Below are 14,205 nucleotides of genomic sequence, written 5' to 3'. Positions count from 1 at the left end.
AAATATGAACTTGATTGAACAAAACATGCATGTATTGTATAACATAATGTCCTAGGGTTGTCATCTGATGAAGATCATCAAAGGTTAGTGCTGCATTTAGCTGTGGTTTGGGTTTATGTGACATTATATGCTACCTTGAAAAATGGGTGTCTGATTATTTCTGGCTGGGTACTCTGCTGACATAATCTAATGTTTTGCTTTCGTTGTAAAGCCTTTTTGAAATCGGACAGTGTGGTTAGATTAACGAGAGTCTTGTCTTTAAAATGGTGTAAAATAGTCATATGTTTGAAAAATTGAAGTTTTTGCATTTTTGAGGTATTTGAATATCGCGTCACGGGATTACACTGGCTGTTGAGTAGGTGGGACGCAAGCATCCCACCTAGCCCATAGAGGATATACACTGTATGTAACATTGGGCAGAAAGGGGTGCCAACCACATAGTTTCAACAATGTGTATTTCTGCATTGTGAACACCTTGCACTAAATCTAATAATAAAACATTTAATTTGTATAACGCTTTTCATTAGTGTTCTCAAAGCTGTACATAGGCAAACATTTAAATAATGAGGTAAAAAATACAATATAAACATCATAGATTTAGAATCAAGGCAGGAAATAGCAATAATAAATCCAAAAATGACTTTCTGTGACAATAATGCTAGTACGAACTTGGACCCAGGCGCAGAGAAACACAGCAGGCAGAGGGTAAATCCAGAATATTTACTTAAGGTCTTCATAGCAAAACAACAACGCAAGGGCACACGACAACACTGAACAAAACATGAGACCTGAACAACTGGCCCAGTCCACAGAGGAACCTTAGTCATCCAGCAGGTGATCCCAATAAGCCCAATCAGGGTCACCTGGATACTAGAGGAAACCCATAGGTGCTCTCCAGTGGCAACCACAGGTAGTACACTCCAGGAAGAAACCCTGACCCGTGACACTTTCAAGATTAGGAATATAAGAAAGATAGTCTGTAGAAATGTGTTTTAAGGCCTGTGAGGTGGCTCATTGATAGAAATGAGGTGGCTGATGTAGGTAGGACTCAATCCAGTCAATGCTTTAAACACTAGGAGAAGTATTTTAAAGTCAATCCTAAAGTTGACAGGTAGCCAGGAACTCCAGCAAGGATGGGGGTGATGTGGGCTGACTTCTTGGTCCTGGTCAGGTCTCTGGCAGCACTATTCTGAAGAAGTTGTAGCCTCTGAAGTGATTTGTCTGGAAGGCCCCTGAACAGAGCATTGCCGTAGTCGATCCAGGAGAAGATGAAGGCTTAGACAAGTTTTTCTGCATCTGGCTAGGAGAGCGATTGTTTGAGCCGGGAGATATTTTGCAGAGGGAAAAATTATGTTTTGCAGATATGTTTTATATGGGCATCAAAGGACAGAGAAGAATCAAACTTGACTCCCAGGTTGGAGATGACAGAGGACAGATGGATGGCTTGACCGTCAGTTGTAGGACAGATGTTTCCAGCACTGGTGACCTGCTTGGGTGTCCAAATAAGCATAGCCTCAGTCTAACTGCTGTTCTGCTGGAGGAAGTTTTCTTTCATCCATACTCTGATGTCATAAGGCAGCTGCCAAGTTTTCCTAGGGCTGAGATGGTGCCTGGTTTGGTGTTAATATATACCTCAGTATCGTCAGCGTAGCAGTGGAAGTTGATGTTATAGTCTCTGAGGATTTGACCGAGAGGGAGCGTGTAGATTAGGAACAGAATAGGCCCCAAAAAGGACTCCTGTTGGACACTGCATGTGACTGTAGACTCCGCCGATCTGGACTCCAATCGATTATGTATTGCTTTCTATTGGAGAGGTAGGAGGAGAACCAGGTCAGAGCAGTTCCAGAGACTGCAGTGTGCTCTCTGAGACGCCACAGGAGGGTATTGTGGTCAACGGTGTCAAAAGCAGCACTGAGATCTAAAAGGAGAAGGAGCCTAGGTGATCCAGAATATGCATCCATTAGTAGGTCGTTGGTAACTTTCATCAGAGCTGTTTCGGCGCGGTTTGTAATGATTGGAAGCCAGACTGGAAAACTTTGTATACCTGCTTGGAAGACAGATTGATAGAAAAGGGAAAAGGGATTGATAGAAAAGGGAGGTTGGAAATGGGCCTGTAGTTGGATAGGATGTCCTGGTCAAGGTTGGGTTTCTTCAGTAAGGGGGTGACTGCGGCTGTTTTGAAGAATGATGGTACCTCCCCGATCAGCAGGTGAGGATGGTGACAAAAAATAAAAGCTGATCGTGCAGCATAGCAGCTTGCTTGGTGGTCTTTGTAGGCCAGTAGATGGACAGTGAGGCCATCCTTCCTCCAACGCCTCTAAAGCTTACAGCCATGAGTCTTAATTCACAGCAGTTCTTCAGTGAACCAGGGTGAAGAGCGTTAGAAGGTTACTTTTCATGTTTTTTTGGGGGGGGAGCAAGGATGTTCTGTATGTGTTCCAGGAAGAGAGATGGGTTGAATATCCTTAGGTTGCGGAATTTAATTGTCCTCTTTGGACAGTGGGCACAGTCAGAGACAGTGACACAGCCTTGTGGTCAGATATGCCAAGTTTGAGGACATCCAAGTCATCACCAGTAATAATGAGGTCCAATGTGTGTCCACGGTTGTGGGTGGGGACATTAACATGTTGCACATGGTTTTGACAGTCCAGCAAGTTAGGGAAGTCAGCAGCCATAGTGGACTTGGATGAGTCAACATGGATGTTACATTTTCCCAAAATCACAATGTTGGAGATGGTGGGGCATAAAGAGGTTATACTTCAGCAAAAATGAATGTTTTTCTTTGAAAATATACTCAGGCGTCTCTGGACATCCAATGAGCATTTTGCACACATTGAATTTCAGGAACTCACCTTTTTGACAATGTATGAGATTGTTTCAGAGGAGCAGAACAGAGTGACGATTTCCAGTGTGGTAATTACAAAGGTTGGCCACCAGATCGTGTCAAATGTTTTTATTAGGATCCCCTCTAGAAGAGAATGGTGTTAGTTTATTTTTTGATCGTGTACAGACACGTTACCAGGTGTTTAAAAACACTGTTACCTCCAGTTGAAGTCGGAAGTTTACATATACTTAGGTTGGAATCATTAAAACTCGTTAAATGTCTTGTTTACATTTACAAATGAGAGTTTTGGCAAGTCGGTTAGGACATCTACTTTGTGCATGACAGAAGTAATTTTTCCAACAATTGTTTACAGACAGGTTATTTCACATATAATTCACTGTATCACAATTCCAGTGGGTCACAAGTTTACATACACTAAGTTGACTGTGCCTTTAAACAGCTTGGAAAATTGAAGAAAATTATGTCATAGGGGTAGAAGCTTCTGATAGGCTAATTGACCTAATTTGAGTCAATTGGAGATGTAGCTGTGGATGTATTTCAAGGCCTACCTTCAAACTCAGTGCCTCTTTGCTTGACATCATGGGAAAATCAAAAGAAATCAGCCAAGACCTCAGAAAAAAGAATTGTAGACCTCCACAAGTCTGGTTCATCCTTGGGAGCAATTTCCAAACGCCTGAAGGTACCACGTTCATCTGTACAAACAATAGTATGCAAGTATAAAGACCATGGGACCACGCAGCCATCATACCGCTCAGGAAGAAGACGCATTCTGTCTCCTAGAGATGAACGCACTTTGGTGTGAAAAGTGCAAATCCCAGTACAACAACAAAGGACCTTGTAAAGATGCTGGAGGAAACAGGAACAAAAGTATCTATATCCACAGTAAAATGAGTCCTATATCGACATAACCTGAAAGGCCGCTCAGCAAGGAAGAAGCCACTGCTCCAAAACCGGCATAAAAAAGCAAGACTACGGTTTGCAACTGCACATGGGGACAAAGATCATACTTTTTGGAGAAATGTCATTTGGTCTGATGAAATAAAAAGTAGAACTGTTTGGCCATAATGACCATCATTATGTTTGGAGGAAAAAGGGGGAGGCTTGCAAGCCGAAGCACACCATCCCAACCGTGAAGCTCGGGGGTGGCAGCATCATGTTGTTGGGGTGCTTTGCTGCAGGAGGGACTGGTGCACTTAACAAAATAGATAGCATCATGAGGAAAGAAAATTATGTGGATATGTTGAAGCAACATCTCAAGACATCAGTCAGGATGTTAAAGCTTGGTCGCAAATGGGTCTTCCAAATGGACAATGACCCCAAGCATACTTCCAAAGTTGTGGCAAAATGGCTTAAGGACAACAAAGTCAAGGTATTGGAGTGGCCATCGCAAAGCCCTGACCTCAATCCTATAGAAAATCTGAGGGCAGAACTGAAAAAGTGTGTGTGAGCAAGGAGGCCTTACAAACCTGACTCAGTTACACCAGCTCTGTCAGGAGGAATGGGCCAAAATTCACCCAACTTATTGTGGGAAGCTTGTGGAAGGCTATCCGAAACGTTTGACCCAAGTTAAACAATTTAAAGGCTATGATACCAAATACTAATTGAGTGTATGTAAACTTCTGACCCACTGGGAATGTCATGAAATAAATAAAAGCTGAAATAAATCATTCTCTCTACTATTGTTCTGACATTTCACAATCTTGAAATAAAGTGGTGACCTAACTGACCTAGACAGGGAATTGTTACTAGGATTAAATGTCAGAAATTGTGAAAAACTGAGTTTAAGTGTATTTGGCTAAGATGCATGTAAACTTCTGACTTCAACTGTATGTGTAACATCAGGCATTAACTTAAAATCTCAAAGCCTACTTCCAAATGTTATTTTCTTCAGGATCGCAGTGCAAAGGTTGTTTATCTGCGTTTGTTTGAATCCCGGCCTGGGTTGGCATTTGAGGTATAGATGTGGATGACAAAAAGGCTACAAAGAAGTTATTCTTGTCATGGTTTAGGATTAAGCTTGGGGGCTAGTCTGAGGTCATTGGTGGAGACAAAGGAAACAATACAGGATTAATAACAAGAGAAATAACACAATTGAGAGACATAATTCAATTTTGAAGTTACTGGAATTCCACATAAGTAGGTTTAATATGCAAGTCTTTAATGTCTTCCGGATAGAGGGAGTTGACACTTGTAATTTCTTTACATGTACTAGTTTATATATAAATCATGAACATGTACATGAATGCTAGGTTTACCTTTTCCTCTGTTTGTTTGAGTCGGTTGGGGTCCTGCAGAGTTAAATGGTCTGTGAATAGAATGGTTTTCCATGTGGCTGATGAATCTCAAAAGTCTGAGAATAACATTTTTAATCATAAGCCTATCTTGGTCTGCTAGATAGTGAGTGACATACAGTAAACACAGCACAGCGGTGGTGTCAGTCTCTTGAATCCGTCTATGTCACATCATCATCAATACGACAATGGAATGTCTCTCTACTGTCTTCATCTGTCTATCTCTGGTTTGTAAGACATGCTTCACATCTATGTGCTCTTTCTCTTTCTCCCTCTCACTTTTTCCTCTCTCTTTTCTTGGATATGAAGGCTGTGAGTCCCGGGGCACCAGAGGATGAGAGCAAGCTGTCGGTAGGTCCTGTCTGGTTTGTCTATGTTTGTGTTTGTCTATGTAGTTTGTCTAGTCTAACTTCTTTCTCTCCTTCCCTACTATACTCAAGAACCATGCGTTCTCTGTTTTCTAGATCCAACCTCCGTGTGTGCCTGTAGTACCTCTGTCTGTCCTTGCAATTCTAAAATTACTCTCTCAGTAGGTCACTAGTGAGTTAGCATGTAATGACGCCTCCAGTTTCAAACGCTTGAGGAACAGTTTTACATCCAAAATGCTAAAAACAAAGTTATTGATCAGTGAGTGTTTTTCTATAGTTCCTTTCAAATCAATATTGGCAACAAAGTATTGTTGTCCAATGTTTTACTCCAATTAGGGGATGGGTGGTAGGGTTAGGGGACATAATAAAGAAGAACATTTTTTTTTTTTAAATAATAAAAAATAAATATATAAATATATATATTATATTTGTATTTTTTCCTTCTTTATTTATTTATTTATTATATATATATGATTATGATTATGTGTGTATATATATATATACAGTACCAGTATATTGAAGACATCAAAACTATGAAATAACACATATGGAATCATGTAGTAACCAAAAAAGTGTATATTTGGTGGGAAGTTGAGGGAATATTCTCTTAAAACACAGAAAACTGGACACATGAATGGTCTTGCAAAGCTCCCATTGAACGTGTTTAGAAAATATACAGTACCCTGCCATCCTTATGGCCTTTCACAAAGTGCAGACAGTCTGTCCGTCCGTCCGTCCGTCCCCCCGGCCGTTCAAACCCAGGTAGCCTAGTGGTTAAACTAGTCACTGCCACCAACCACTAGTATTAGCATTTTTCTTATCAAAACTCCACAAAAAGTAAAATGTCCCCTGTTAGCATGCTTTAAATGTTCAATGAGTTGGGTTGAAGTTACTTTGATATGATTTGGGCATGATATTTGAGTTCAAATCAAATTGTATTTGTCACATACACATGGTTAGCAGATGTTAATGCGAGTGTAGCGAAATGCTTGTGCTTCTAGTTCCGACCATGCAGTAATATCTAACAAGTAATCTAACAATTTCACAACAACTATCTTATACACACAAGTGTAAAGGAATGAATAAGAATATGTACATAAAAATATATATGGATGGCTGAACGGTATAGGCAAGATGCAGTAGATGGTATAGAGTACAGTATATACATATGAGATGAGTAGTGTAGGGTATGTAAACATTATATAAAGTGGCATAGTTTAAAGTGAATAGTGCTACATTTATTACATCCAATTTTTAATTATTAAAGTGGCTAGAGTTTGAGTCAGTATGTTGGCAGCAGCCACTCAATGTTAGTGATGGCTGTTTAACAGTCTGATGGCCTTGAGATAGAAGCTGTTTTTCAGTCTCTCGGTCCCAGCTTTGATGCACCTGTACTGACCTCGCCTTCTGGATGATAGCAGGGTGAACAGGCAGTGGCTCGGGTGGTTGTTGTCTTTGATGATCTTTTTGGCCTTCCTGTGACATCGTGTGGTGTAGGTGTCCTGGAGAGCAGTTCTGGAGATGTAACATGTCACTTAGATATTTGACTGGTTTCATGGAAAGGACTTGCACATTCTTTCACCTAAAGACACAATTAAAGGCAACATACATTTTTTTTAACCAATGGGATGTCACAGGTGGAATCTGAACCTGGGGCTCTCACAGGAAAAACAAACATCTTGACTGTTAGACCAAGGGGAAATTCCCTCTTGGGCCCAGGGTGACACTGATTTTGAAGTCACAGGCAGGGCTACTTCATCACAAGACCATGAGCCCTATTGATGTTCACTAGATACACCCCCTTTTGACCTCATCTCCGATGAGACACCATCCTACAGTTGGGTGCCATTGTCACAGGCAGGATCTGAACCCAAGTCTCTCAACATCTTGACTGTTAGATTAAGGAAAAATTCCAGGGCAGGGAATTTCCACTACAGGGACAATGAAACTTTAGACCTGATACAGATAATGATCTAAGACGATAGCCAGCACTCTGCATTTTGCTTTCAAAATTATGATACTACATTATTTTGTATGGGAAATACAGCTAACACTACAGTGTTATAGTGTCCTTAAGGTATTTCCTTAGGGGAACCGCCAAGGACTAGAAAGACTTGTGTAATGGTGCCATTGATTGTGTGACAGCGTTGTGCTCCTCTTGCAGGCTAGGCCCCGGCTTCAGAGAGGTGGTAGCTCAGCCTCCCTGCACAACAGCCTGATGAGAAACAGTATCTTCCAGCTTATGATCCACACACTGGACCCTCTCAGTGAAGGTAAGCAGTTATCCAACACACAAAACGGTCACTGTTTCTCTACCCCTGTTTTTCTAGTGTTTACGCAAAGCAACATGGAATGCTTTTGTTTAGCTTTGCCTGGTTCCACTTCCATACAGAGCCAGAAGGTTAAGAGGCAAACTGGTGCTCATAATCCCGGTCATTTTTAGGTTAACCCAGGTTAACGTTTCTCTGCCACTCGGCCAACATTCAATGAAGATAGTTGTTGCACATACTGGACGTTTTTGCTATTAGATGGATTCTGATAGAACCGTCTTCTTCATGAGCTATTTATTAAAGAAATGAGGAACACATCATAAAGCCTAGAAAGGCTTAGGAGAATGTTCAATCAACATCCCACAGAAAACTGGGCACAAATGTTCTTGCAACGTTTCCATGAAACGTGTCTAGAACCTTGATATCCTATATTCTGAGAACATGGTAACCATGTTCTGTGTATGTTTGGTGGGAAATTGAGGGAATATTCTCTTAAAACACAGAAAACTGGACACATGAATGGTCTTGCAACGTTCCCATGAAACGTGTCTGTCACATTGGCATGAAGGATTGGGAGACAGACCCTGTCACATTGGCATGAAGGATTGGGAGACAGACCCTGGAATGCGTAATATTTTTTTTTATTGTACCCAAATTATGGCGTGTCATGTAAAGGCATGGGGACGAAGACCAAACAAACACTATACAAAAACACAGGGTCGAAGCCCAAACAAAAGAGCGAGGAGTACCTCAAATAAATACACACGCTCACAATGATTAACACACGGAACAAGACTCGTAAATCATCTGCGCAATCCACAAGGGCACGAAAGCCCAAAACACACAGCACAGGTACTCACAAGCACTAACGGACATTGTAACAGTAATCGACAGCACTATGGTGAACAAAGGGCACATATATACAAATACTAATCAGTGGGAATAGGGGACAGGTGGGCGTGAAAGTTCCGGAGGGATCCATGACAGTACCCCCCCCCCCCCCCCCCGACGCGCTGCACTTGCAGCACAACGACACCGGATCACAGGAACGCAGTGCGGGTTGATCAGGACCCGATGCAGCTGCCGAAGTTGCGGCGGCGTTGGATGGACCAGTGGCGTCGAACGGACCAGTTGTGGCGGCCGAAGACGAGCCAGTTGTGGCTGCTGAAGTGGCGTTGTCGGATGGACCCATTGTGGCGAGGTCAGACGGCCCAGTTGCAGCTGCGAAGTTGCGGCGGCGCCGGATGGACCAGTTGCAGCGTCGTCGGACGGGCCATTCCCGCTGTCTCCCTTAATGGTCGATTATTCTGTTACGTTGGTATGAAGTGATTCAGGAGACAGGGTTTTTATAATTGGGGGTTTTATTCCCAAATTACAGTGTGCCGTGTAAAGGCATGGGGACGAAGACCAAACAAACACGTAACAGAACACAGGGTAGAAACCCAAACAAAAGAGCAAGGAGTACCTTGAATAAATAACTTAAACGCACGATGATAAACACACGGGGGCAAGACCCGTAATCATCTGCGCAATCCAAAATGGCACGAAAGCCAAAACACACAGCACAGGTACTCACATGAACCAACGGACTATACTAATAAGTTAGAATAGGGGACAGGTCTGCGTGTTGAATGTTCTGGAGGGATCCGTGACAGTGTCTAGAACATGAATATCTTATGTTCTGAGAACATGGCAACCATGTTCTGTGTATGTTTGGTGGGACGTTGATGGAATATTCTCCTAACCCACAGAAAACTGGACACAAATGTTCTTGCAATGTTCCCATGAAATTGGAAATTCTGAGAACATGGTAACCACTTTCTTGGTAAGTTCAATTTGACATTAAGGGAATGGTCTCTTGGACATATTCCTTGCACGTCAGGGGAACATTCCAATGAAAACATTAGTTAATGACCTAATGTCATTGAAGGAACATTTGTTGTTGGATGGGTTATTGCTCTGAGAGCTGTAAATAACTTTCCCAGGCATCCACATTATCTAACCACCAAATCTCTTTGTTAAACCTGTGTCTAGGGCCCTATACGATATAACCTGTGGTTAGGGACCCTACCCAACCTAGGGCCCTATACCATATAACCTGTGGCTAGGGCCCCTACCTATAACAGGAAGTCCCAGTAAAGCGCTCAGTACAGAATTGGTCCGATGAACCGGACATGAGGCTACAAGACTGTTAACTTCTATAGGCTCTATTCAACAGCCAGTGGAATCCCGTGGCGCGAAATACAAATACCTCAAAAATGCTATAACTTCAATTTCTCAAACATATGACTATTTTACACCATTTGAAAGATAAGACTCTCGTTACCAACCACATTGTCCGATTTCAAAAAGGCTTTACAGCGAAAGCAAAACATTAGATTATGTCAGGAGAGTACCCAGCCAAAAATAATCACACAGCCATTTTCAAAGCAAGCATATATGTCACAAAAACCAAAACCACAGCTAAATGCAGCACTAACCTTTGATGATCTTCATCAGATGACACTCCTAGGACATTATGTTATACAATACATGCATGTTTTGTTCAATCAAGTTCATATTTATATAAAAACCAGCTTTTTACATTAGCATGTGATGTTCAGAACTAGCATACCCACCGAAAACTTCCGGTGAATTTACTAAATTACTCATCATAAACATTGACAAAATACATAACAATTATTTTAAGAATTATAGATACAGAACTCCTTTATGCAATCGCGGTGTCAGATTTTAAAATAGCTTTTCGGCAAAAGCACATTTTGCAATATTCTGAGTAGATAACTCAACCGTCACAGGCTAGCTATTCAGACACCCGCCAACGTCGGGGCAACCTAAACTCAGAATTACTATTAGAAAAATTGGATTACCTTTGCTGTTCTTCATCAGAATGCACTCCCAGGACTTCTACTTCAACAACAAATGTTGTTTTGGTTCCAAATAATACATAGGTATATCTAAATACCTCCATTTTGTTCGTGCGTTCAGGTCACTATCCAAAGGGTAACGCGTGAGCGCATTTCGTGACAAATTTTTTTGAAATATTCCATTACCGTACTTAGAAGCATGTCAAACGCTGTTTAAAATCAATTTTTATGCTATTTTTCTCATAAAATAGCGATAATATTCCAACTAGACAACGTTGTATTCATTCAAAGAGTGAAAGAAAAAGATGGCGAGGTCTCGTGAATGCGCATCTCCAGTCTCTCTGTCCCCAGGCAGTCCACTGACAAACTCTGCTCCTGTTATCTGCCCAGAGACAGGAGACGCGTCAATCCGCTTTCTGAAGGCTTTAGAGAGCCAATGGAAGCCTTAGAAAGTGTCACGTAACAGCTCAGATGCTGTAATTTCGATAGAGATGCAACAGAAGGACTACAAATTGTCAGACAGGCCACTTCCTGCATGGAATCTTCTCAGGTTTTTGCTTGCCATATGAGTTCTGTTATACTCACAGACACCATTCAAACAGTTTTAGTAACTCTAGAGTGTTTTCTATCCAAATCTACTAATGATATGCATATTCTCGTTTCTGGGCAAGAGTAGTAACCAGTTTAAATCGGGTACGTTGTTTACCCGGACATGAAAATACTGCCCCCTAGCCCAGACAGGTTAAACTAGTACAGACTGGAATATGGGATTCATCCGATAGCATTGAGGGGTTTACTACAGCCGTCACAGGCTTCATCAATAAGTACATTGATGATGTCGTCCCCACAGTGACCATATGTATGTACCAAACCAGAAACCATGGATTACAGGCAGTAACCACGCTAGATTGAGCTACTGACACATACAAGAAATCCTGCTACGACCTCCAACGAGCCATCAAACATGAAATATAGAGTTAAAATGGAATCCTACTACACCAGCTCTGACACTCGGATGTGGAAGGGCTTGTAGACGATTACGGATTACAAAGGGAAACCCAGCCGTGACTTGCCCAGTGACGCAGGCCTCTCAGGCAAAATAAATGCCTTCCATGCTCGCTTCGAGGTAAACAACACTGAGTCATGCAGGAGTGTCTTTGCTGTTCCGGACGACTGTGTGATCTCGCTCTCCATGGCCCATGTGAGTAAGACTTTTAAGTATGTTATTACTCGCAAGGCCGCTGGGCGAGATGGAATACCAGGGCGCGTTGTCAGAGCATGCGCAGACCAGCTGGCAAGTGTCTTCACAGACATTTTCAACCTCTTCTTGTCCCAGTCTGTAATCCCAACACGTTTCAAACTAACCCTAATTGTTATTGTTCCCAAGGACTCCATGATAACCTGCCTGAGTGTGCCAGAGCGCAGAATAACTGATGAATTTACGAATGATCAACACCTATTGAATATGGCTGGTGTCAGTAAACGTCGGCAAAATAGTGTAATTAAATTGTTGCCAGCAGCACAGTCACCAACACTATGAATAACATGAAAACAGCCTAACCAGCTCTGCTAGGGTGAGGAAAATGGTCAGAGTGGGGTGTTGTCTCATTTGTGTCTGGAAGTAGCTAGCAAGCTAGCCAATGTTAGCCAGTTAGTGTGCAGGCTTGACTGTCGTTGTGAGGTCAGAACATTCGGGTCAACCCTACTCATCGGGCAGCGAAACGCTCTGAATTTATGAACGGACAATCTGACAGACAGTTAAAGTCACCAACGCTCTGGATAACATAACATCCTAACCAGCTTTGCCACGGCAAGTAATGTTCAGTGACCTGTTCTCTCATTTGTGTCCGGAAGTAGCTAACAAGTTAGCTTGGGTGCTTGACTGCTGTTGTTAGTACAGAATGCACGGATCAACCGGGAGTGGCTAAAGCTTAAGAGGGTGCGAACGATGCTGAATGGGTGTAGACAAAGAAGTAGTCTCCAGTAGTAGAACCAAAACATTCAAAGGCCATTTACTCAAAAGTGAGTTTACAAGTTTATAAACTTTCAAAGCAGAATTACTTTCCCATTGTGCCTCATCTGTAGTGTATGATATACCATTTTCTAGTTCTGAGTCTCTACGTTTATCCAATGTGAAAAACACCATTTCAAATTTTGCTACATAAGACAGATTTGAGCCGGTCGGTCACAAATTACTATCGTCTAATAGCACTCACATCTGTAATCACAAAGTACTTTGAAAGACTGGTCATGGCGCACATCAACACCATCATCCCAGACACCTTGAACCCACAATAATTCATATAGCGCCCCAACAGATCCACAGATGACACAATCTCAACTGCACTTCACACTGGTCTATCCCACCTGGACAAGAGGAATACCTATGTGAGAATGCTGTTCATTGACTACAGCTTAGCATTATCATCAGCAAGCTCGGACCCTGGGATTGAACACCTCCCTCTGCAACTGGATCTTGGAGTTCCCGATAGGCCGCCTCCAGGTTGTGAGTATAGGCAACAACACCTCCACTACGCTGACCCTCAACATAGGGACCCCACAGGGGTGTGTGCTTAGTCCCCTTCTGTATTCCCTGTTCATCCACGACTGCATGGCCACGCACGACTCCAACACCATCATCACGTTTGCTGATGATACGACAGTGGTAGGCTTGATCACCGACGGCGAAGAGACAGCCTACAGGGAGGAGGTCAGAGAACTGGCATCTTCTCCCTCACCGTCAGTAAGACCAAGTAGCTGATCATGGACTACAGGAAACAGGGGGGCGAGGACACCCCCATCAACATCAACAGGGCTATAGCGGAGCAGTTTGAGACCTTCAAGTTCCTCAGTGTCCACATCACAAAGGGTTTAACATGGTCCACACACACACTGCACAGACGTGAAGAGGGCACTATAGTGCCTCTTCCCCCTTAGGAGGCTGAAAAGATTTAGCATGGGCCCTCTGATCCTCAAAAAGTTATTCAGCTTCACCATTGAGAGAATCTTGACTGGCTGCATCACCACTTGGTACGGCAACTGCACAACTCTCGACCTCAAAGCGCTACAGAGGGTGGTGCAGGCGGCCCAGTACATCACTAGGGCCGAGCTCTCTGCCATCTAGGACCTCTATATCACCCGATAAATTGCCAAAGACTTCAGCCACCCAAGACATAGACTGTTCTCTCTGCTACCATCTGGCAAGCAGTACCGGAGCATCAGGTCTCGGACCAACAGACTCCGAGACCGCTTCTATCCCCAAGCCATAAGACTGGTAAATAGTTAATCAAATGGTTACCCAGGCTATCTGCATTGACCCCATTTTGGGTCACTGACTCTATGCACACTCACACACACTTACACAAACCCACACACACTCATACACTACATACGCACACACACACATAACACACATATGCACATACTGACACCACACACACACACACACACACACACACACACACACACACACACATATACACACACATCTTCCTCAACTACCTTATACCCCTGCAAATTTAAATGGCACTGGTTACTCCCTGTATATAGCATCATTCTTGTGTA

At 42.7% G+C, this 14,205-nt stretch overlaps 1 protein-coding gene across 4 annotated transcripts in view; it reads left to right on the top strand.

Annotated features, from left to right (window-relative positions):
- LOC106609072 (sodium/potassium/calcium exchanger 2) overlaps window positions 1–14,205 on the top strand; it is a 209,352-nt gene that overhangs the window by 125,592 nt on the left and 69,555 nt on the right. For 2 of the 4 annotated variants that reach the window (XM_014207461.3, XM_014207458.3), the window contains exons 3-4: window positions 5,446–5,487; window positions 7,669–7,777. In XM_014207461.3, coding sequence (XP_014062936.1) covers window positions 5,446–5,487; window positions 7,669–7,777 — 151 coding nt within the window. The remainder of the gene's footprint in view (window positions 1–5,445; window positions 5,488–7,668; window positions 7,778–14,205) is intronic. The other 2 variants (XM_082977564.1, XM_014207462.3) reach the window with 1 other exon arrangement.

The sequence above is a fragment of the Salmo salar genome, chromosome 07 (assembly GCF_965601325.2).
Source record: "Salmo salar chromosome 07, fSalSal1, whole genome shotgun sequence".
NCBI classification, from domain to species: Eukaryota; Metazoa; Chordata; class Actinopteri; order Salmoniformes; family Salmonidae; genus Salmo; species Salmo salar.
Note: the sequence above shows the minus strand (reverse complement) of the source record. Positions and strands in the feature narration are given on the sequence as shown.